Genomic DNA, 25335 nt, shown 5'->3' on the forward strand with positions numbered 1-25335 from the left:
ATACAATATATTTTTGGAGTATACCATTCTAGCTACTTCGAAATTATAAGAGCATAAACATTACATCTGTTACATTTTATTAGGACATTTTATAACGTACAAATGATGGTAAACAATTAAAATCAAATCAAAGACATACATTCTGTAATTACATAAACATATAATAAACAGTTCATCCTACTTTCCTAAAAAATGTATGAAACTAATTCAAGACACTATCATTATTTTTCAAAGTCAACATACATTTTGCTTAAAACAGTTTATACCATATATTTGCATGGGGATTTTAATAGATACTGGTTCTTATTCATGGTATTTGTTGTTGAAACTCCCATTCAAGCCATTTGTATGTAACTATACAACAAAATGTATTCAGAACACAGCTCAGACCAAAATAAGGCGCCTACATAGCACCGTAATAACTTGGAAAATACATTCTTCAGCAACCAACCATTGACAATCAAACATTACTGTAATCCCTATAGTTGACAATTAGAAAATACATTCACAATCTTGGTGAGCCTATTCTTTGATTGTCGGGGGGGGGGGGGTCTTAATGATGGGGATAATGGCTCTCCTGAGATTATTAAAGGCACAACATTGTGGTCCAATATTGAAACGTTTAGAGAACTAAAAAATAATCATCAAGGAGTAACACTGGGATAAACAAAATGTTTAAATAGGCACCTAATTCTTGATTAGCAACGTGATCTGAATCTTTTATAAATCAGACAAATTTATTTAAAGATAATGAACCCCGACGGTTGAATAGTTCTAATGCGCCAAACAACGATGTCTAAGCTGTATACATCCGAGCATGTATTGTCATGTCTCCGCGTGCGTGAAAAACTTTTGAATGGGCCGTCAAAATATCAAGCAGTCTTTACGAGTAAATTCCCGATCAATCAATCAATCAATCAACTAAACAATCAATATCAAAATCAAATAAAATATTTATCGATCAAAACGTTTTAAATATCATTAAAATAAATATAAGAAGGATATCAGAATGTTTGTATTATGTTTGAATGGATCGATTATTTTTTTTCTAAACAGCTAAACAACCGTAACAAAGATGCAATGTAATCAATTAATTAAATGATTTTAATAACTGCTTTTAATCTGTGTATTGTGTAGAGAGTTGTCATAAATGAAAGCCTGCAGGTTTCTTGTGTGTTTTTTGCTGCACAAATATCAGTAAGTCCTTCAGACATAAACGTTATGAGAGCCATATCTTTTGAAAAAAAAACACATTAATCTTTTACAAACAGTAAGGGATAGCAAAATACTCTCGTTTTACATAGATGTTTAAATAACAAATTAAAAGCCTGAATTCATTACGAGGTTTAATAAATGAGTTATCAATTTATAAAATACCATCTACAACTTCACTTGGGATGTAGAAGTAAAAATTTAACATAATCTATCACACTGAAACAAAAGTAATAATATGACATAGGCAGTTACAGGAAGAGATCTTATAACAAATGTAATATATAAACCGACTTCAAATGTCAAAACACTCTCCTGAAGTATACATGTATCTAAAGCAACTTTAACAAGCTCAAAGATCGAGCTAATGGTTTTAACAGTTTGCAAACATATATAGAAGGCAATCTGCTGTCGATAAAGGTTTTATACAAAGGCCCTTGCTAATTATTAAAGAAAATATTTATTCATAAAAACATGGATAAAAAAACCTCATAACATTGTTTAAATCTGTAAAATGGTTCATCTGATATCGAAGGAGTGAACACAGGTACAGAAACATGTTTTAATGTACATAAACAAATACCAGTAAATGATCAAATAGTACAAAACCCTACAACTCCTCATAACATTAGAAGACCCACATGTGCTAGACAACATGTGCAATGCAACTTGTGCTAGACAATATGTGCGATGCAATTTGTGCATTGCAACTTGTGCTAGGCAACATGTGCTAGACAACATGTGCAATGCAACTTGTGCTAGACAACATGTGCTAGACAACATGTGAAATGCAACTTGTGCTAAACATGTTTTTGACAGAGATTGTCGTGCGTTTATCAATATAAAATCAACAATTCAGGTTTAAAGACGATACATCTAGCTGAAAACGTGTGCTATAGACAAAACATTCACAATTAAAATCAAGTGTTCAAAAAAAGTTTATGGAATTGTGTTAATGGCGGAACACTATGATTAATAAACAACAAAGGCATCAGGAAATGTATGATTTGTCTAGCAAACGGAGTTTTGACAGAAAAAAACCCACGAATGTATATAATAGAAATAACATACGATATATAATATGTAATAAATAACACAGAATAGAGTGACATATTCACATGATGCATAGATTGTAAACAACAGTCGAAAACGTATAGAGGGATAAAGGAAAGATAACTGTGTAAGAACACTATAACATAAAAGTCTCACTTAACATAGCATTCCATTTACATATAATTATCAGGAATATTGAAAAACATTTTTTTTTCTCAATACATAAACTTAATGAAACTTAACTGTTCTAACCCTAAACAAACATTAATATACATGTGCCAGCAGTGTATTTCTTTTTATTTACAAATGTTCATTTTTGAAAAAAAAATTGTGATGCATGTACATAGGCTAAGGTTTTCATTGTTTATGATTCTTCTCCGTCAGTAATGTACTCACAACTCTGTGCCACAGAAAAAAAGTCTGGTAATGAGATGAAAATACAAACCACAAACCATTGGAAATAAGTGAAAGTACGTAACCTAATCAAGCAGGCTTAATGAAAAGATATTCAATGTTCTAGGTGTGGTGGATATTGTACACTACACAATTAATTTATTTGTCAATTTTTTTTTTTTATCTTTCTTTAATTATTAGTTAAAATTAAACTGATAATAAAAACTGTTCCAACGGGGTAAACATTCAAATGGTGCATTATTTCACACATGAGTATTTTCAGGTGTCAAATATTTTAATTCGACACTTTGTTCATTTCAACATAGTTTCTATGAATTAATTTATCTAAACATAAAGAATCCACCCTCAGTTTCGATCAGAGATTTTGATCGTGGTTACAAAACTTTGGTTGGGGTGAAGATTGAAGATTAAACTAATATTGCTCAAATATCGTAAAAATGAATATGATATAAGATCATACAACCAGTTTATGTTACAATAATAATGTAACCAATGTAATCATTGTATATCATTACAACATTGTTTTACATGTATAATCGTCGCAAATAAAAATTGGTTACAATAACTGATACTGTAAAAATTGGTAATTTACACTGGTGGTTAAGTACACGTTTTCTATGATCAAACAATACGCGTGGGTATTAAATACGTGGACAAGTGATTTACCACTTTAAATTGTTTAATATTTTACCAAACGTGTTGGGGTATTTTAAGCGCATTTTAGCTTACCGCATAACCACTGTAAATTTCCCCCATGCGTAAATCACAACTTTTACAGTAGATTAGACTATGAATTAACATTTTACTGACCCTTTTCCATTGGGATTCTTATGTCTAGAAAAAGCATTATTGTGTAAAGATATCCATTGTATCAAATACCAGTATAAAAGACCTATTGGAAATTCATTTCAACCGACCAAATCCTTTGGGCAATTAAGAAAAAACACACCAAAAATCCAATACACCCTAATGACATGATTTGGAAGAACTGATACTTTTGCACATATATTGTGTTACAAACATGATAAAGAAATGTTAATACAAATCATACATGAATATATATATGGTTCCATTTCATTCTCTGGATGTATTTTGATTTTGCAACACACAGTTTATGCACATGACTGCCTTGTCGGAAGTTTAAAAATGATGAAGTCTACAATATCTGCATAATTATATATTTTTCTAAATTTTAAACAAGTTGAATAATGATTGTAAAAAAATATCATAAAAAGCAAAATATTGTCAAAAGTTATTAAAACTTACTTTAAACATGTCATAACATCTCGGTTAATTTCTACTTCACTACACATTATGCATATTCTGTTAAACAAAATTGCTAAAATTTTCAAATTGCTTGCTTGTACGGTCAAAAGTCTTGGTAACTTGGTTGACATAAGCAATGACTTTTTGAACTAATTATTAGCAATGGCTACAACAAACTTTTCACAAAGTACATCCTGAAGCCATGTTTTCTTCTTTACATGACCTTCAGCACATCTGTCCTTGACCTTTGAACTTTTCACCCTTTTTCTGATGACCTCTGATTGTCCCATAGCATTCAAGGCAAATCACAAATAAGGCAGCTGTTAACTTTGTTACATAAAGTTCAGCAGTATTAGATGTGATAGCCACTCATATCACACAGCAAACTCAGTATCAGTGTAATGCAGCGGTCCAATGCATTGTGGGTATTCGCCCCAAAGAATCACGGGAGTTTCCATTTTACACACATCATGGGCACCAACGTCAGAAGCACTATTTATAGGAATTCACAAAGAATTATGGGTAATCATGAATATCCTATGTATATATATCGTGGTAAATGTCTATTGCATGATGGGAATCACAAAGCTGGACCTATCATAATGACTTGTATATTGAATGGAGTTCTTTCTGGATTCTGTCAAAGTGATAACGCTCGCTTGGGTTGTATTCCCAGCATTTCATCATCAGGTCATAACATGCTTCAGGGGTTCCCTCCGAGGCAGGCATTCTATAACCTACAAAGGAAACCAACTGGTCAGTTAATCTAAATAAATTACCCAACATCATATTTCATTTAACAATTTTAATTATGAATTATGAAAAAAAAAGAAGATATTCTTGTTGCAAAAATTTACGAAGAAATCAAACATTCATTCTAACTTAGACCAAAAAATTTTATTCAAGGTTTTGTTTCCAAGGACTTATATAATTCTATATTCCTTATGGAACCTGGGGTACAACAGAACAACTTTAACCATTACTTCATTAGGCGGCAACGCTAAAATGGGTAAGAAATACGACAAATTCATAAGAGATAACAGGCTCTATACACTTCCTCGGTCTAACTGCTTCCTGGCTTCAAGTTGGTTAATGTAAATGGAACCCTAACGTAAGAAATAACAGGCTCTATACACTTCCTCGGTCTAACTGCTTCCTGGCTTGGTTAATGTTAATGGAACCCTAACATAAGAAATAACAGGCTCTATACACTTCCTCGGTCTAACTGCTTCCTGGCTTAGTTAATGTAAATGGAACCCTAACGTAAGAAATAACAGTCTCTATACACTTCCTCGGTCTAACTGCTTCCTGGCTTGGTTAATGTTAATGGAACCCTAACGTAAGAAATAACAGGCTCTATACACTTCCTCGGTCTAACTGCTTCCTGGCCTAGTTAATGTAAATGGAACCCTAACATAAGAGATAACCTATACACTACCTCTGTCTATCTGGCTTGGTAAATGTTAAAGGAACCCTAACATAAGATATAACCTATACACTACCTCTGTCTATCTGCTCCCTGGCTTGGTTGTTGGTCATTCCAGAGTACGGTGTGACTCCACTGGAAAAGATCTCCCACATCAGAATCCCGAAACTCCACACGTCACACAGCGAGGTGTACTTCCCTGTGAAAGAAAATCACGTTTAACTTAGTAATGTGAAAAGGAAAATGCTCATACATGTGTATTATGTTGATTACAGTTTAATCTGAGAACAAGATAATCTTCAATGCTCTTTTATTAGAAATAAACCTCTATATTTTAAGGATGCTTGAGAAATGCACATTTTTTAAAGTCATTCTGGTGAAGGAATTACACCCATATCAAATTTAGCACTGTTAATTGATATTAATTACAATGTCAAGTCATTGGGTAAAACAAGCATCTCACTGGATATAATTGGGAGAGCAATTACCGGTATAGAAATGTTTTCTCTCTTACATGTACCATAATGTATGAGTAAAATCAAACATCCAATCAGAAATCATGGGAAACCCCCACTTTTGATCATTCTGATCTTTTTTGTCTCTCTTACCATACAGCAGAGCCTCGGGGGCTGTCCACTTGATGGGGATCTGTTTGAGTCCGTCGGACACGGTGTATTCTTCCTCCTCTCGGGACATCCCAAAGTCCGAGATCTTCACCACTGACTTATCCCCGACCAGACAGTTCCTGGCGGCCAAGTCTCTGTACAAATAAAGCAGATAGACTAAGTGTAGATTGCTAATCATTTGCAAGGAAATAATAGCTTAAAATCAAAAAGTACTTTAGCAGATTTTAAAATCTCACTTTTATTTTACGGACAGATGTAAACTTAATATAACTATGAAAAAAATTCTGCATTTGCAATTTAATACTCTCGCTATTTGATGCAAAATGGTTGAATCGCGGAATTACATACTTGCGTAAAATAAGAAATTTACAGTAGTTTGAATGCATAATTTTTGTCTATGTTAACAAAGATCGAGTTGTGGTTTTTATTTGCTTCCATTTTTGAGTGCTGAATATAAATACCAGGATTAAAACAAAATTGAATGTAAAAATCGCCACATTGTCAATTCAATTTTTAAAAAAACCAAAAAACATTGTATTTCACCTATGTAAACAAAAACATGGCATTAGCTCTTGTTTACGTAAGAGAAAACTGTGGGCTTTGTACCTCACATACATGTATAACTCAACAATTGAATTAAAATTTTGGCTAAGCATTACAAATAACCTAGTAAAGCATTGTACACATTAGAAATAGGAAAATAAAATTGCTCAGCTCAATTTGTGACCTCCATCCCATTAATTTACACCTGTACAATACACCTACCTGTGGATACAGTTCTTGCTCTCCAGGTAAGCCATCCCACTGGCGGCGTCCTCACACATCTTGGTCAGCTGTTTCTTAGACAGGGTTTTTCCCTGCTTCCTTAGATAGTTCAGCAGGGCACCACCTGAGCAAAAAGAGATACCATTGTCATGATAGCACTTAGACTGTACAATAAATTATATATTTAAAAATCAATTCATAATGTCATCTAATTTTACTGTGAATGTTTCTACTCTCCTTCTTCATAAAGATACTGTATGTTCGTCATTCATGAAATTTTTTTTAATATGTGCTTCTTTATTGGATCCAAAAAATCATTAACATGTTCATCAAAAACGGACAAAATGACAGCAATCACAATTAATTGAGGCATTGTTCAAAATTTACATATTATCAAAATTAAGTATTTTCCCAAAATGAAAAAAAATTCATAAACTAAAATTAATGCCCACAGAAATAAACAAGCCTAAAGCATAAGACTCCCTCCCCTTACCCTCAACGTATTCCATGACAATCATCACAGGCTGCCGTTGTGCGGCGATCCCAATGAACTTGACGATGTTGGGGTGATCGTACTGCTTCAGGATGCGCCCCTCCTGTAGGAACTTCTTTCTCTGGTCTTCGGACAGCGTATCCCTACACGTCTTCACGGCCACCACCATTCCCTTCGGCTTGTACTTACCGCGGTACACCTCGCCAAAGTTACCCTACGTTTAAAAATAAAAAGAGTAAATTTTTGTTACCGTTGAACTTTATCACATCTACTACCATTTCTTTTCGGCTTGTATTTACTCCTGTATACCTCAACAATATCACCTTTCATTTAAAAAAACCCCAGCAACTGTTTTTTACTTATGTACTTGTGTGTGTTGTGTCTATTACAGATCATCTAATAATCTACCTGATGTAAAATAAACTGTTACAGTACATAGCGACTCTTTTATCTTAAATTTATTTTTTAAAAATCTTTCACCTTCAGAGGTATATTGAATTCTTGATTTGACTTTGGTTGTAGGTAATCAAAAAGAATATATTTATACATTAACCGTAATGTAGAAAGAATGACATTAGCAATATTTCATTTACTGTTTAGCAAACTTTAAATTCTCACTTATTTTTCTTAAACTAAAATTTTGGAAGAATTATTTTATTTTTCAAACTTCAAACTTCTTGCAAATCAACCCCAAACTGAGATTATGAAATAACCTACGTTTCCGATCTTCATCTCCAGGGCAATGTCGTCGTTCCTGAGCTGCCACTGTTCGCGGAGGATGGCGTTCTTCAGAATGGTCTGTGACTTTGTGGTCACCGGCTCACCAGATGAATGCTGATGGTTCACTAACTCTGATATTGTGGGGAAGGATCGCCCCTCAAAACGCCAACCATTCTGTCCGTGAAAGTTGTCTCATTATTTTATGTTATTCATCATTAAAACAATAGCATCACCTATTAGTCATAAAAACAGATGTACACCAAAGCTTTTGTCGATTGAATTTTTAATGAACAAAAGAAAATCTTTGTTATTGTAGATATCTTATTTTACGCGAGTACTTAATTCTGCAATTCAACCAGTTAGCATCAGAATGCAAGAATATAAAATTGCGAACATCGAATTATTAGCATAGTTTCAAGTAGTAAACTTATGTTAAAAAATAAAAGTGAGATTTTGAATCCGCAAGGATAAATTTAGGAATCTACAGTACATATGTCCGCATACTATATGAAAATAAAATAAAATATAAAAATAATGATCTATGTAATCAGTATTTACCTATAATTACTATTACTTACATCAGCGTACTGTATAATGAAATGGCGGTGACCCTCCCAGAAGGCAGACAGCACGTACTGCGGTTCGTTGGTTTTGCGATTCCTGCTCTCACGGACCAGGAAGTCTCCGTCGCGGGTCAGCAGTCGCTGGACTTCCTCCCTCGGTAGTACGCCGTGAAACCAGTCCTGCTCCTCGACGGGAATGTCATGTCCCGAGCTCGAGGTGTTATTTTTAGCTAGCTAGAAGACATAGTAAGTAAGTAAGTAAATGATTAAACTTAAATTGTATCTATTTATGTATATTTTCAAAGTAAGGCCATTAAACATTTTATCTTGGTTTTCAAGCCAAACTTTATGTGGCACTGAAAAATTTGTAAGAAAAGATCAATTTTCATATTCTAGCTTCAATTTGAAAAATTGAGTTATTCCCCTTTTCAATATAGCAACAAGAATAATTTGACCTGATTTTGCAGTGCTGAAGACCAACTATAGATACTATTTGGCCAAAGTGACGGATTGTATAACAATGCACTATGTCAAAGTTAGTACTGTAAGTGACAAATAATGTTTTGAAAACAAAATACCTACCAAATTACTGAGATACATTGAATTTGTCGGTATATCTTCAGTTATTATAGAAAGACTTAAGTTAGATTTTAAATATAAATACATTGTTCTTACAAGATATCTTATATTTTTTTTTACAAATAAAAGTGTACTGTATTTTTCCGAAGTTAGGTCGATACTTTTTTTTCCTGACACGTGGACCTCGCCCTATTCATCGCTTCGCCCAATTTATGGGGTTTTTTTTGTTGGAAAATTTGATATGAAATTTTGCAAAAATTTATGCAACCCTCCAATAAAATTATGAGTATTTACTATAATACTGCTTGAATTTCAGTGTAAAAATCGTATGGATTTTAATCAATATACTGTAGTAATTTATCATTTAAACAAAATTAAATGTAAATAAATTTATTTCTTCTTACATTCTTACTTAGATCACTGACTGAATCATCTTTCGATCATTATTATATGCTGTCATGCATTTGGATTGTGTGCTTACGATAAACAGGAAATAAAATGAGAAAAGTAAAAAGAGAACCATACAAAGGTTAATTACGGGGGAAAAATATCGTCGGTAGAAATAAAAAAAAAAAATTGTTTTCATAATAGAATACATGAACAAGTTTTTTCTGTATATTCAATATAAAACTTTCAATGAAATTTTAGCCAGGTGTCTCTGAAAGCAGTCTGGGTAGCGCTTACTTTGTTTATACACAGTTGAACTCTCTGCACGTGCTACTCATGCCCGCAGGCTTCAATGAGATCAGAGGTTGACTCATGTGTATATACACAGTAAAAAGTCAGACAGAGACAAAGGGTGGCATGTGCTACCGTAGTCATGCCTCCAGGCTAAGTTACTATCCCCCGGTTAACACCAGTTTATACACATGGCAGGGCAGTAATAAAAAACGATCTTAAATTAAAACCTGCCGTACTGAATTAATTGGTTTGAAAATTTTGATGCAATTTCAGACATTTTTTTACGATGTTTCCAAGAAATACATTTTATTTCCCTTTTGTTTAAAACTGTGAAATACGATTAAAATTAGAACTAGCGGTAATTTTTCGACCAATTCTTCGAAGTCGACCTATTTATACTTTTTTTTTATTTTTTGGCTAAAAACGGCCTCCTTCGCCCAATAAACCGTATCGACCTAATTTTCGAAAAATACGGTAGATCGAACCTTAAATATCATATCAAGCGGGGAACTTAGTATCTACTGGTGCCTGGTATTTTTAGCGAGATGTACATGTACGTTACCTAGTATTTTTTACTGAGATGTGTTTTTGATGTACGTTACCTGGTATTTTGTTTGGTGAGGTGGGTTATTGATGTATGTTACCGGGCCCCACCTCCACCAACTTTCCTCAAGTCAATACTCAGCCTCAAATCTGAGGTTTGACCTCAAATTTATGCACTTTTCTTTAAAGGCTTTAATTTGAGGAATGAGCTGAGGGATTTAGAAATTTTGGTGACGGCGGAGCCTGGTATTTTGTTTAGTGAGGTGTGTTATTGATGTAGGTTACTTGGTATTTTGTTAAGTGAGGTGTGTTGTTGAGGTATGTTACCTGGTATTTTGTTTGGCGAGGTTTGTTATTGATTTACATGTATGTTCACTGGTATTTTGTTTAATGAGGTGTGTTATTGATGTACATGTACGTTACCTAGTATTTTTACTAAGGTGTGTTTTTAATGTACGTTACCTGGTATTTTGTTTAGCGAGATGTGTTTTTGATGTGTGTCACCTGGTATTTTGTTTAGTGAGATGTGTTTTTGATGTACTTTACCTGGTATTTTGTTTAGCGAGATGTGTTTTTGATGTGTGTCACCTGGTATTTTGTTTAGCGAGATGTGTTTTTGATGTGTGTCACCTGGTATTTTGTTTAGCGAGATGTGTTTTTGATGTGTGTTACCTGGTATTTTGTTTAGTGGGATGTGTTTTTGATGTGTGTTACCTGGTATTTTGTTTAGTGGGATGTGTTTTTGATGTGTGTTACCTGGTATTTTGTTTAGTGGGATGTGTTTTTGATGTACGATACCTGGTATTTTGTTTGGTGAGGTGTGTTATTGATGTGTGTTACCTGGTATTTTATTGAGATGTATTATTGATGTAAGTTACACGGTATTTTATTTGATGAGGTGTGTTACTGATGTACATGTATGTTACCTGGTATTTTGTTACCTGGTTTTTTGTTTGGTGAGGTGTGTCCCTATCGTATATTACCTGGTGTTTTGTTTGGTGAGGTGTGTCCCTAACGTATATTACCGAGTAATCCGGCGAGGTGGGTGACTGAGGCCCGTTACTCTTGTTGTTCTCTTTGTTATCCTGTTCCTCATAACTGTCTCGCGGATTTTCATCGTTTTCTGGCGCCGACTTCCGATGGATGGCTTCCCGAAGAGTTTGTGTGAGAGAGTTTTTAATTCCCTTGAAACCTTTGGAACCAAACATGCTAGGCTGAAAAATTTATTCAGTTTGTTATCATTAATGTGAATACTGGTTTTGAAAATAAATATACATTGTCAAATATGACATGTACATGTGTTTAATATTTTCATCAAGGTAATTAGTAAATGCAAAGTTGTCTTTTATATGTGTATAAGTATTACTGAACACAGAAAGAATTTGTAAGTTGAAAAAAAAATTGGAAATACCTTACCCACTTCCTTTTCATGAATAAAAATAACTTCTCATTGAATTTTTAAGTTGAATTGATATACTATGCTTATCTTTATTTCCATTTGTCAATGATACATTTAAAACTTCAGGTAACCAAGTATTATAAATCCAATAAAGATGAACAATAATGGACAGAGAGACAGACACTACACAGAAATAAATTCAACTGTCTGGTTTTTAGATATCTAGGTTCTTAAAATAACTTACAGAAGACCCTGTGTCGTCAATAGAAATGTCGGCCGAGAACTCGAGAGCTGACGGAATGTTTTCTCCCGTGGTCTCGATCAGCTCGCCGACCTCGTTCAGCAGGACTTCCTGTGTGGCGAGCTTCGCCTCGGTGTCCGCCAAATCACAGCGTAGCTTCTCCAGCTCTTGTCTCTTCTGGTGATACCTACTCAGCAATGTAACGGGAAATGTGATTGGATAAAACTATAGATTACAAATGAATGTAACATGCAAATTGATTGAGCAAAAATTTAAGATTTCTTTAAATGCTCCTGCCTAATATGATACCTGGCAATATCAGGTCAGCAATGTAACAGGCAATTTGATTGGACAGAGCAAATAGTTACATTATGTTGAAATTATCTATTTGCTTCATCAAATACATTTAGGTTGAAAAATGTGAATGTCAAAAATTGAGGAGAGAGAGAGAGAAAGAGAGAGAGAGAGAGAGAGAGAGAGAGAGGGAGAGAGACGGACGTACTCGGGTGACTGCCATTGCTGGCTGCCAATCAACTTAAGCTCCTCCTCCACGTGGTGCAGCGAGTCGCTGCGGTTCCTCAGCAGTAGTTCCAGGCGATTCTTCTCCTCCTCTAGCTCTTTCTTCCTGTAAATGGATGAAAACAACAAAATAATAGACATCAAATGTTTCAGAATCTATAAACTTGTTCTTGTTTTGAGAAAAAAAAAATGCTATGTTTTACAGCGAGAGATGGCGAAACATCCAAATAAATTCGCATTCTCATTGTCAATTTGCACACTAAATATTGAAATGTGCAAAGCTGGATCTGCCTATTAGTATCTCATTATTCATAATGCAAAAAGTCAAACACTTTGTCTACATTATGATATTAAGATGCCAACATTACTGAACAAATCATACCAAATACAGAATGCTCTGAACAATTGAGTAAAATATCTGGCCAATAAGGAATAAAAAACCTGCTTTAGGTTGTTCCCACCTGGTCTGTATGTCTGTCGTGGTGAGATCGTTCAGGGACAGTTTGTTGCTCTCCAGAATCCCCTGGTAGTCGGCCAGCAACGTGTTACCAAACTCAAAGCCGATTGGTTCAATCTTCTCCGAGCTGAAAATCAGCGAGAGATGTGTTTTACATTGTTGATAAAAGTGATATTGAAGATCTACCAGATCAAATATTGTAACACACTACTTTTGACAGTGTATTCATTTTTAGCTTATTTGGCAGTAATTCAGGTACATCATCAAATGTCATGGATTGATAGTAGAAATATTTAGATTCAGAAATGTGTTAAATCAAATCTGCAATAACTTGTTCAAAACTAAATTTCCACCAAATATCAAACAAACTTATCATACATTTACAGTTCATATGTAGAGAGACTTACAATATCACTTCCAAATCATACATACAAACTTAACATGCTTAATGAGTCAGAGATATATACATGTATATTTTATAGGCAAGGGGTGATTTACAGTTCATATGCACATACGAAGAGAGACTAACAATATCACTTCCAAATCATACATACAAACTTTTAAACATGCTTAATGAGTCAGAGATAATTATATATTTTATAGGCATGGGGTCCTATTTCTCACAAGAGTAAGGTTACTAACCTGAATGCGTTAACAAACTCTTCATTGTCATACTCCTTTTCAGGGTTGATCTTTTCGATGGCCTCTCTCGTTCCTCGGTATATTGCCTGACAAGTCTCGTCAGAATAATCAGTCAATTCCTGGTACTGGAGGAGAATTTCTTTACTGTCAAATAGAAGATGAAGTAAACATTATAGAGATACTTTTTATCCATAAGAATATCAAAATCAACTCTAGACTAACTAAACCCAATAGAGAAATGCTTTTTGTTAAGGTGCCATTACCACTGTTGCAATAACATTTCTTAGAAGGTTTGGTTGTAGTTATGGAAGAAATACAATATTTTATTTTCTATCATTTCTATATTATAAGACTCAAAGTGTGACAATAAATAAATATAGATTTTAATTAAGCCCTGCATCTTACCACAGTTGTATGAGAATTTCTGGTGATAGTTGAGGAAGATATAAATATTCCCCATTATAATTTTATATTATCAGCACATCTTATCTTAAAGTTTGCAGCATTAGGATTTTACTATCTCCTATTTGGAGGTGACAATGAATAAATGATTGTAGATTTTAGTTAAGTCCTGCATCTTATCACTGCTACACTAGGATTTCGCTATTTGGGGGTGACAATAAATAAATATTCTAGATTATTGTTAAGCCCTGCATCTTACCACTGTTGCACGAGGATTTCTTGCGACGTCTGGTGATAGTTGAGGAAGCTCGGCAAGGTCCGCGTGAGGTAGCCCTCCTGACAGGAACTGACCTCACGTAGTGACATCACGTAGTCGTTATGGATACGGTGTAGGCGCCCCGCAGACTTCTGGTACTTCACCTTGGCTTCCTCAATCTTAGCGGACTTGACAGCTGGAAAATAAAAATGAGAAAAATGGAGTTGCAATTGTACTTTCCTACCTTCTTTAGATTGAATAAAATCATGTTGATATCCTGCTGAATATTCTAACATTGTGATTTATTTATTATATTTATGATATTTATATCAGAAAGACAGAACGTTTAAAATATACGATATCGCAAAGGTCATTCTGACATCTTAAAATTGACCTCTTGACCCTAGAAAGGTTCACACAGAAATAAAACTTTTTGCTACTCATTTGGCTCATATAAGGAAATATACCTGAAAAAGTGGAATAACTTAATGTCAATAGCTATTTCTCCCCATAAAACTGTTCATTTCCCTGACAATGTAATATTTACACCAGTTAAGGACTTTAGCCTGCTGATACTTTGCTACTTCCTGGAACAATTCCTCAATTAATAAGCACTGCAGTAGTACTTGGCTTTGTCTGTACTATCTATTATTATATATACATTAAAAGTTTAACTTTGATATCTCCAACACTGATATCTCGAATACAATGGATATATCAAAAAAACTTGTGAGACTCAACCACTTTTTTTTTTAACTTTTTTACCCTCAGTATCTTAAATACTCGGATATCTCGAAGTTTTTAAACAGTCCCATCTAGTTAGAGATAACGAAGTTTGACGGTACATTACATGTAGAGTGATTATTTGACCTTGACCCTGACTGACCTTTGGATTTGACATCATTGTACTTGGCCTCGTCGGTGGTCAGCCTCATCACACAGCGACTGTACTCCTGTTTGTTTTTCTGTACCTCCTCCTGCACCTGTCAACAGTAGATTATATTTACAGTTAACAAACAGCTCTGTCAACAAAGTTGTGATTCCAGCTATGGTGAGCCAGAAATTATGTTAATTGTACATCAATCAATGTTGAGATGTTTTCAAATGAATTGGACAAAGAGTAGTAATTGACTTGCTGCTATTGGTGGTTAGTCCAAGTGAACTTATCTTTTCTACAAATTCCATTACTGTGAATTCCTTATATTACGCGAGTACTTAATTCCGCGATCCAGCTGGTTTGTATCAAATTGTGGGAATATAAAATCGTGAACGTGGACATTTTTTCTCTTTCTCTTATGGTTTTCAACTCTCAGGAAATAATGGCGAGATTTTAAAATCCGTGGAGGGTGCTTCTCGCGATTTTACGCAGATACATGTATTAATTCCTCACATTTAATTAGGAATCTACAGTACTATGAACAACTTGTTCATGGGAGCAACCATTTAGATGTTTACTACCCGTTTTTTGATTGGTCAGAACAACAGGTCACAAAAGTTAAATAATTAGTTCTCTCACTAGATGGCAAAATATTTATCACTGAAAACTTGCATTTTTTTGTCTGTACGGTTAAGGGTATATGTAGTCAGAGCGGATCAAAAACTCTTGACTTAGGAAAATGGTGGCTAAAAATTTGCCTCTGAATTCTATCTGCATTTTTAATTCCGTCAAGATGTTACTCACACACATCTTATCAATGGCTGTTTGACTGCAGTGCAATTATTGTTGAACATAATAACACCAAATTGTAAATCATTGATTTATTTTACAGTTGTATCTCATTGTACCTTGTAGAACTCTGTCTCTAGACGACTCCGTTCATCCGAGTAGAACTTTTTGGCCTCCTTCTTCCGACTGATCAGGTCGCCTAGCTTGGTCAGGGTCTCACTCTCCATCTTCTGAGCGTTTTGTTTGATGTGTTGTAGAAGGTTATCTGTCTGTTGGAGTACCACATCCCACGCCTGTCAATCAAAATGATTCAACCAATGAAATGCCTTGTTTTGTAATTTAAGCTGGTATGTACATTTATCTGTTGTTGATAAGTTTTACCGGTAATTGTCAATAGTGTAGATTTCTAATAAAATGCAAGGAATTAATATCAACATAAATTGCAAGAACTAAATCTCGCAAATTTTTCAATCTCACTTTAAATTTATTTTTAGGACAGATGTAAACTACATGAAAGTATTCGAAAAATTCGGCATTCGCTATACCATGTTCTTGCAATTTGATCCAAAACGGCTGAATCGCTGAATTAAGTATTCACTTAAAATAAGGAATCTACAGTCAACTTAGTAACAAAAATCATTCTTTTTTCCACATGAATAATTAAAAGATTTCACCATGTTCACAATTTATTGAAACAAAATTATGTTCAAAAACAATTATGAAATCTTTAGTTACTTCATACTTCATTAATCCAAAAGAAAATTATGTTTCAGTTCTTATTCATCAAGATAAATTTGACACCTTTGTGAACAAAATTGTGAATTTTTTTTTTTGAATAAACTCTTTTGGCTTTTCCTTTTTTCCAAAGTTAGTTAATGCTCTCAAATAATCAACTTTAGCAGAGAGCAAATAAAACCCCTCTTATATGGATCAGGTATTACAGTGAGACTAAAATAATGTGGAGAAATATTTCCAATATTAAGAGAGACCTGGAACTTCAAGATATATTAGCAACATTAATGATTGTGTGACCATCAGGATGCCTGGAAACACAGCCAGTGTTGGCTGGAACTTCTGACAGGTGAATTTCTGTGCCTCCTTTGTTCATAAAAAATAAACCCAACTTTTGCAGTTGGCCAATGTATAAAATACATGTACTTTAAATTGTTCTTAGAAACAGCTATTCAAGAGAGTCAAACAAAATTTGGAGTACGGGGGTAAGTAGTTTGATTATCTAAAATATACCTGGAAAACTGCCAGCATTGGCTGGAACTCCGGACAGGTGAACTTCTGGGCCTCCTTGACGAGTCCGGACAGGGCGTCCGCGTAGTTCCGGTCGGACTTGACCCGGATGTTGAGGCATCGCTTCATCACCTCCAGGAGCCGGATCTCGTGTTCCTGGATACGCTGTAGCACCTCATGGGACTTCTTCCCCTGGAACTCCGTCCCAAAACCCATGCTAAAAATGGAGCACATGCCAAGTTTTGTTAAAATTGGCATAGTAATTTTCTAAGTACTGTGGAATCACTTGAATTTATTCAATTTTTCAGGATTTCTTGTGTTTTTTCACCAAATAAAACACAGTCAATATTAATTCACTGATCACAGTTGAAAATCAATGAGCGTGTGAAAAGTTGAATATGCACAAAAATTGCTCCCACAAAATTTCATAATGAGTCAATATTGGTTTACTAACAATGGACACCGAAAGGACTTAGTCCCCACGAGATTACACTCCAAGTTAAGTCGAGATTGGCTAGGTATCTTGTTTTCAAAAAAGGGGTGTGAAACGTTCAAAAGTCCTCTAACAAATGACAACGAGAGATAGCATTAGGTCTGGCATTTGACACTGAATTAGCTAACAAGGATGCAAAAGCAGTCACATTTAGGTAACAAAAATAGAAATATGAGCTAAACATGGAAGCAATTATCTATAAATATTGAGACAACAGATGATACCCTCAAGATCTGGTTGATGGTAAAACTAGACGTCAAAGACAGTAAAAATAAAACCCTTGGTCTTAATTCTTTCTATTTTAAACTACAATATGTGCCTCATGCATACACTGTCATGACTATCTTTTTTCCATTATGAACAGGAAACTTCTAGTAAATCATGCTGTACATAATACTTAATATATGTTTTCTTAATATTAGTCATTTTAATATAAACTTCAATTCCTAGGCTAGTGGGTGCAGACAATTCAACTATATGAAAGAGGTTGCTAAGTAACAAATTTAAGACTCCTTAATTTAAAGTTTTCAGAAGCTTGGATTTTTATATTCAAGAGTTTATTTGAAGTGTCCATTGTGATATTTGCAGGATAGATAAAATATGTGTACACTGTCGACCAAACTGGAAGTGTTTGTGATATTTAGCAAAGGTCAAGGTATTGTGCTGCAACCAGAGGTCAAGGTCAATGCATCATTCTTCACTTTTTTGAAAGTTAGGTGAAAATCAGTCACTCGGACAATATGACCAATAAATGTGCTTATTCTATATAGTAAATACATTATACTGGGTGATCACTTGGAAATTTTGTTGAGACATACTATATATGTGTGTTTTAAGCTCCATATACAGTAAAACACTTTTAAAGCAAACATGCGTACATCATGAATTGACACTTACAGAGAAGTGATTCTCATTTCCTGTGATTTTTTTTTCATGTTGTAAACTTGACGGATATAACGAAATACGCTTATAACAAAGCAAAATTAGAGCCTGTCCTTTGCACTTCATTATAAGCAAGTTTTATTGTACCTATGGTAATGACAACACACGTTATTGAGATTAGAAAGTATCCTATCTTAATACACCATGTCTAAGAGGACTTTAAGAATATCAAGGAAGTAAAATATCTAAATGAAGTCATTTATAAATAAATGTGCTAATCTGATGGCAATACTTCATTCCATCAAACAGAGAAACCAAATTTAACTTTAAAGTTTCCTTCCTTAAAAAGCTTTAAAGATTAAAAAAAAAAATGTCTAAAGATCTGGAAATACATAGACCAGCATTAATTAAATTTTAAACAGTATGAACAAAAAACACATCTTATACTTAACACAACAAACAGGAGATTAAAATTTAGTTTCCTTGAAAATAATAATGTTATAGAAATTAGAGCTTTCATCAGTTTGCACAAGACAGGGGAAAGAAAGAAAAATTGAACATGTTCAAGGAAATTCAAAATTAATGACCTATAACGCAGCGTTATATTGAACCCTTCTTCCTTAGTTTTATATATTTACCGGAAACTTAAAATTTTCGCAAGTATATCATAAATAAAAGTTATACAATTGAAGGCATGTACTGAAAACCTTGAAAAAAATATTACAGCAATACTATTGATACTCTTAATATCACTGAACGTTTTCTTTTTTGTTCAATTTGGGTATTTTTTAGTGAAAGATTTTAAAAGTGTTTCCTAAGCTGGCATGACACAAGCACATTTCAATTTTTGTCTCCAGAAATACAAAACTTAAATTCATATTAAATTGTTACAAAATCATGCTTACTTCGTACGAACGTTCTTTTTATAAAACTATAGAAAATAGCATTATCATTTGAGATTCCATTATCTAGTAATACAGGATTTAAAAACAATCCAATTCTGTTGACCATTTACATCAATTAAGTGTTGAATGTCTTTATGATTACAATTGGTTGGGGGGGGGGGAGTATCAATATTAGTAGGTTATAAATAGGAATAAGTTATCGATGGGTTTTTCCAATTTTAATGATAGGGCGAAGAAGGCGAATACCTAATATGCAAATTTTAATGAGTTTTCACGTGCCACCAAAAGTTTACGTTCATAAGTAAGCCCTAGGGGTACTTTAAAATTAAAACATCACGCATATTTGGTTTACTTCATTCTAATAATAATCATTTAGTAATTTTATACAAGACATATTTAATCTGTTTTAATAAAAATCATGACAAATCATTCAAACTTGTTTAAATCTCTTTTTATATCTAAGTTTACAACTAACTTAACATCAGAAAAACACATTACGGCCTATAGATTCAAGGGCTGCTAGTGAGTGAGCACTTAATCCACTATTTGATATCTAACAATCAATTTCAAGGATTTTCCGTAATTTGATACAACATATATCTAGTCTGTCCACCTTGTATTTAACACGTTCCAGAAAAATCCAGATGTATCAATCACTTTGTCATTTAGCTTCCTGCTTTATATGTGTGTCCTTTAAACCACATTCAATCAATTCTTATACAATAGTCATCATTTTTAAGTGTACATACATACACCTATAAGTTTTGCAAAATTACAAGCCCCCCCCCCCCCAAAAAAAAATTTTTTTTTTTTTTTATAAATTCAAGGTAAAAATACATTAATTATGTGTAATCTTTTATGCCATGTTATACAAGCCCTGTACCCCCCCCCCCCCAAAAAAAAAAAAATTATATCCAGGTTGATATAACTGATTTGTATTCCTATTTGCCATTGGTGTAATGAATGATGTCGTCTTCCAAAAAATCAATCTTCCCTATGTCAAACAAAAATCAAGTCTGCTTTTAACATATATATACAAGCCAAGTTGATCCCATTGGTCAAGCAAAGTAGAGATGTATGGTCTGTTGAAAAAGTCCAGCTGTTTTTAAATAAAATTCAGTTTTCATCCAATACAGTCCCAAACATTTGCTTTACACGGATATAAAATTGGGCAAAAAATTAATATATCTCTAGATTTTGAATTCACACAATGTGACGTGTCGCTAAGTGGTCACATTAAGCAAATTATCGCTGGTGATACGAAAAAGAAGTGTCGACAAATTTTATTCGTTTAACTTGCCTGAATGAAAACTTAAAAACCTGCCCCTCGAACAAACAAATGGCTGGAGAAACAGGAAGAAAAATTTGCTGTTTTATCTTTGTTAGTAATACATACATTGGCGGCTTTTAATTCAGTTGTATAATTGATGATATTATCTAAGCCGGCGGTGTTTGCATTAGTGGGCTATGTAAATCACAATGTCTCTGCTGATACGGACAAATTGGGTGAATAAAAAAAAAAACTGTTCCTATTTACATTATGTGCAGTCCCTGTCAAAAGTCTGCACATTATTCAATCATATTAATATCAGTTTTATCATATTACAACATGTAACAAGATAAATAAATGTTGATAATGTATTAAGTACTTTGTATTTAAATATTATGTATATCTGTATATCATCTAAATATTATCGTTTGTAGTAGAAAATCACTTCAGCTTAGCCTTAATCAAGTACATTATGTATGATATAAGAATTAATTGGCACATTCAGAATTATGCTAATTATATTTAAACCCATGTTAACTTGCTGGAAAATCAATCTCGATCTGACAAATATTGTACACGCTAAATATGATACGTTTAAAGAAACTGTATAATAAGTGCTATTATATATAAACATTTAAATATGAACATAATTATATTTTAACTTTATTAATGATTTATTCTTTTTAGATAAGTAACCTATGTATAGACGTGCTGACTGCTTCCAAAGCTATTTCTAATTGTCTATGTAAGATCCAACACCCCTAACATAAAACAAACTCAAACTGAAATCTAACAATTGAAAGTGCAAGTGTCTGATATTTGACATGCCAAGATGTTAATTTTATAATTTTATTTATTGAATCAAGTAAGGAGTATGCTATCATGGCATCAAGTTTAAAGATGCTGCTACATGGTCATCATTGTTGACCAATATTCGACCTTTTCGGATCCTTACGTTCACACAACAATAAATCATATTACGTTCATATGTCACAATATGAAAATCAATAGCCTTGTTTTAAAAATTTCGAGCTCAATTAAACTTACAAAAACCAAACTTATATGTAACTTAAAGGATTTTTGTTAAAATCATTGCATTATTAATTTTTTAAAATTATGTGGGTTTTTTTTTTTCATCTCAACTGCCATTTTTTATTTTTGCAATCTTCAATTGAATTTCTGTACACATGTCAAAAACACATATCTTGAAAGATTAAATGAGTCTACGCTAATTATCGAAACTTAATTTATCAATTAGGAGTTGAGGAATACAAGTTTATTTAGATTAATTACTTCCCAATAGCTAATTAAATAACATTGTCACTCACTGATCGTACGTAATTCATAGAGCTGTAAACTTACTGTTATGATGACACGTACATGTCCCACTTCTGGACACAAACAATCAAAACTTCCATCTCAATAAAACATGCCCCAAAGTATATTCACTTCCCTTTTAGAGATAAAAATAAGTCACTTCAAACCAAAGCAAGATAGTTTTGTGCTGATTGGGCCCAGAGACAACAGGTTTGTATACAGTTCCTGGACCGACTCTAACTATACACAGCAAACCTTTAAGTAGTTAATATGTTTTTCAGGGTTTAAGTAGAGAAAACATGTATCCTTTTTGTAGAAGAAAGGTACAAAACAAATTTAAGTTGCTATATAAATATCAGCTGTTTCACAGTGTGTCATAACATTTGGTCAAACAAACCAAAAGTTATCAAGTTTTACATGGATATGCCATTCCATCTATGTCAAATAAATGTAAAAAGATTTTATTCATAACTTTATGATCAATTCTCTTTTACAGGTTTATTAAAAAAAAATTATTTTAAAAAGTAGCGCTTGCATCCCTACATCATTGTATATGTATGTATAATTTACATTGTACCAGCCCTGCACTACTGTAATTCACGGTATACAGACATACATTTCTGTTTGGCCGAATAAACAGCAGCTTTTTCAAGCATTTACTTAAAAATTTATTTTTTAAGTACTCATAAGCACAAGCTATCAGATTCAATTTAACATCCTGGTAGCTAAAAACAGAACAAATGATACAGTTATAGCAGTTATAGGCACTAACAGAGGGGGCCGGGGGGGGGGGGGGGGGGGGCTAGCAGGTAGCAGGGTTGGTATGGTGCCAAAATTGGTTCCCTCCAAATCCACAATTCCCATGAATTTTCCTAAAATCAGATGCAAGTTTTGAATTTGGGTTCATACCTGAACAATGTTTCTGTTACATTAGTATGCAATTGTGCTTTTGTCTTTATTTAGTAATGTGTTTTACAAAATGTGATTGCCAAGAGCTATTGGATAAACTGAGGGATCGTCTCTCTGCAACTGTGGATCGAGTTACAAAAAAAAAAACTTGTTTACCAAAAGTTGTTACATTTCATCTAATCTTAGACTAATATGTGGATTTTACTTGTTTTGCAAAATGAAAAAAAATCTACTTTTTGCACTTAAAATTTATATCCCATTTGGGATATTATATCCCAAACATGCTATCATATATCCCATTTGGGAGATGGCCCCCACCTGTTTTTATCAACATAAAGTTCACTAGAAACCTAGTTGGGAGAGAGAGAGAGAGAGAGAGAGAGAGAGAGAGAGAGAGAGAGAGAGAGAGAGAGAGAGAGAGATTCAATCCTCCTTTAGCACTGTTCACTCTGACCTAAAGAGTTTAATCTGATAATTGATTTTAGCATGGCATCTTTGAAACAGTAATGTAAAAGTGTAATAAATATCAGGAAATAGGAAAGAAAAATGTGCATAACCTACAGGACTCTATCAATTTATAAACATGTTTATCATGTCAAAATATACTCTACGAAGAAATGTGTAGATATAAATAAATAATGATTGATGTAACCTGCAGCTAATCATGTCACTGCTGACCCTTTCAATGGGCCCACTCAGATCCCACTCAGACCAATGCCTGACAAATTCCTATAGTATTTCTGTGACTCATTTACAACTTAAATACCTGCTCATAACTTTCTCTTATAATTGAAAACACACCTTCTTCTGATCAGCTATACGCTGAACATAAGTCAAACCCTAAACTTAAAGAAAGCGCTTCAGAAATTAGGTCAAAGTGTTGAACTGTCAACACAATATTTGTCAAGTTGCGTAATAGGTGACAGCATTGCCGCACACATGCGAGTTTTCTAGCCCAGAGCGAACGGGGTGTGTGTACGGGTGTGAATCTCAATCCTGTAAAGCTTGCATTTATCTTTATAAAACACCAACGCGCTCCATACTTACATTCTCACGTGCGGATTGCCGTCTGCTTGTATCCTTATGTTTACATAATGAATGAGAAAACTGCTTTATCAATCCGATTTGTTGGCAATCCAAACGATGGTTTTCCTCTCGGAGCTTCCGCTTTCCCGATATTATGTTGTGATGTCATCAATTTTCGTGGTGACTTCGGAACTCCTTCAGAAATTAAAAAAAAAAACAAGAGCCCGAACCCGATCATAATTCAAACTCGAATATAGTCTCGTTCAACCAGACGCTCGGATGTCTCCGTAAAACTCCGACGAGCAGAGAGTCTCTCTGCCACTCGGAACTACTCTGTCTCGAGCGTAGCGGAATCAGCCGAGGATTGCCGATTGGACTCTCTGCTCGTCGTAGTTTTATGGAGACAGCCGAGCGTCTGGTTGAACGAGACTAACTCGAATAATGAGGTTACAATTCCTGATAAATGTACCATCATAGATTACCAATTTTATTCAAGAGAAAAATGTAACGCGGAAGATACACCGATATTTATGGCAGGAGTAAACAGTTTATAGTCTTTTAACCACATATGCCCTCCCCACATTGCGCATCTTTTCATGCTACTATACGGCATAACCCTCACATATATATATAGGGGAGATTGTACATATTGGTCGTGGTTTACGATGATAACACTGTTAGGCCTTTTAAACATATAAAGAGTACAGTTTCCTATTACGCATAAGCGTTACCTTAAAAGTTTAAAATTTATCAGTCAATTTGAAGTTTATAAACTGTTATAGTTAAGTTCAAACTTTTAATGTAACATATGCATGTAACATCATTTATTTATAAGATACATCAATCTCCAAAAATCATAATCCGGAGGGGGGGTGGGGGTGGGGTTGTGTTGTACATGCATTGGAGGGGGGGGGGGCTGCTACTTTAACACTATAATATTCAAATTCCTGTGTATATCAGTGTTCCAATTATCAACTTGGCATTGTATTTTATGTGAAAGAAGGGAAATGTACTTTGCTGCACTCATATACATTGCTTTAATTCCACATTATATATAATCTGACGTGCTGATTCTTGGTGAGAACTCGCTTGACCTACATGTAGATCGCTTATAAATGTGACTGCTCATGCGTACCGAGACGAATGTCACGTGATTTCTGTTAGCGTGTTCGATTTGACTGCATGTACAAGTATGCCATTGTTCTTCATTTACACAGAAACATTTTTTGTAAGGTATATTTTTATTAACTGGAATTATTTCTAGTCAAAATAATAAGTTATATAATTAAATAATTCCTTCAATTAGCTGAAATCTGATCATCGTCGCCGGCCAATTTTCTTGTTACCCCTATTCCCTTTCGGAATAAA

General features: G+C 34.0%; 1 protein-coding gene across 3 annotated transcripts; it reads right to left on the reverse strand.

Annotated features, from left to right (window-relative positions):
- Positions 1 to 60: 60 nt before the first annotated feature.
- On the reverse strand, positions 61 to 24148 carry LOC105338275 (tyrosine-protein kinase Fer). Of its 3 annotated transcripts, none has more exons than XM_066086080.1 (17): positions 23989 to 24148; positions 17169 to 17382; positions 16043 to 16216; positions 15144 to 15240; positions 14261 to 14453; positions 13600 to 13743; positions 12962 to 13084; positions 12484 to 12606; positions 11985 to 12168; positions 11325 to 11555; positions 8554 to 8772; positions 7973 to 8149; positions 7256 to 7469; positions 6763 to 6886; positions 5980 to 6131; positions 5448 to 5570; positions 61 to 4682 (listed from the first exon to the last, which is right to left on the reverse strand). In XM_066086080.1, exons 2-17 carry the CDS (start codon positions 17379 to 17381, stop codon positions 4543 to 4545), a joined length of 2631 nt encoding a protein of 876 aa, XP_065942152.1. In that variant the 5' UTR covers position 17382; positions 23989 to 24148; the 3' UTR covers positions 61 to 4542. The 3 variants fall into 3 exon arrangements, with proteins under 3 accessions (XP_065942152.1, XP_065942220.1, XP_065942186.1); XM_066086148.1 differs by having other exon boundaries at positions 11367 to 11555; positions 23989 to 24147; XM_066086114.1 differs by lacking the exon at positions 23989 to 24148 and adding an exon at positions 22078 to 22214.
- Positions 24149 to 25335: the final 1187 nt, after the last annotated feature.

Source organism: Magallana gigas, chromosome 1 (genome assembly GCF_963853765.1).
Source record: "Magallana gigas chromosome 1, xbMagGiga1.1, whole genome shotgun sequence".
Classification (NCBI taxonomy): Eukaryota; Metazoa; Mollusca; class Bivalvia; order Ostreida; family Ostreidae; genus Magallana; species Magallana gigas.

What these genes read in the sequence shown, in the direction of transcription:
- LOC105338275 (XM_066086080.1), bottom strand. Translation starts at nt 17,381, where the DNA reads ATGGGTTTTGGGACGGAGTTCCAGGGGAAGAAGTCCCATGAGGTGCTA. An exon ending in CAATGATGTCAAATCCAAAG is followed by an intron (nt 14,454 to 15,143) that starts GTCAGTCAGGGT and finishes TTTATTTTCCAG; the next exon opens with CTGTCAAGTCCGCTAAGATT. An exon ending in TGTCATGGAATACGTTGAGG is followed by an intron (nt 6,887 to 7,255) that starts GTAAGGGGAGGG and finishes CTTTTTGCTCAG; the next exon opens with GTGGTGCCCTGCTGAACTAT.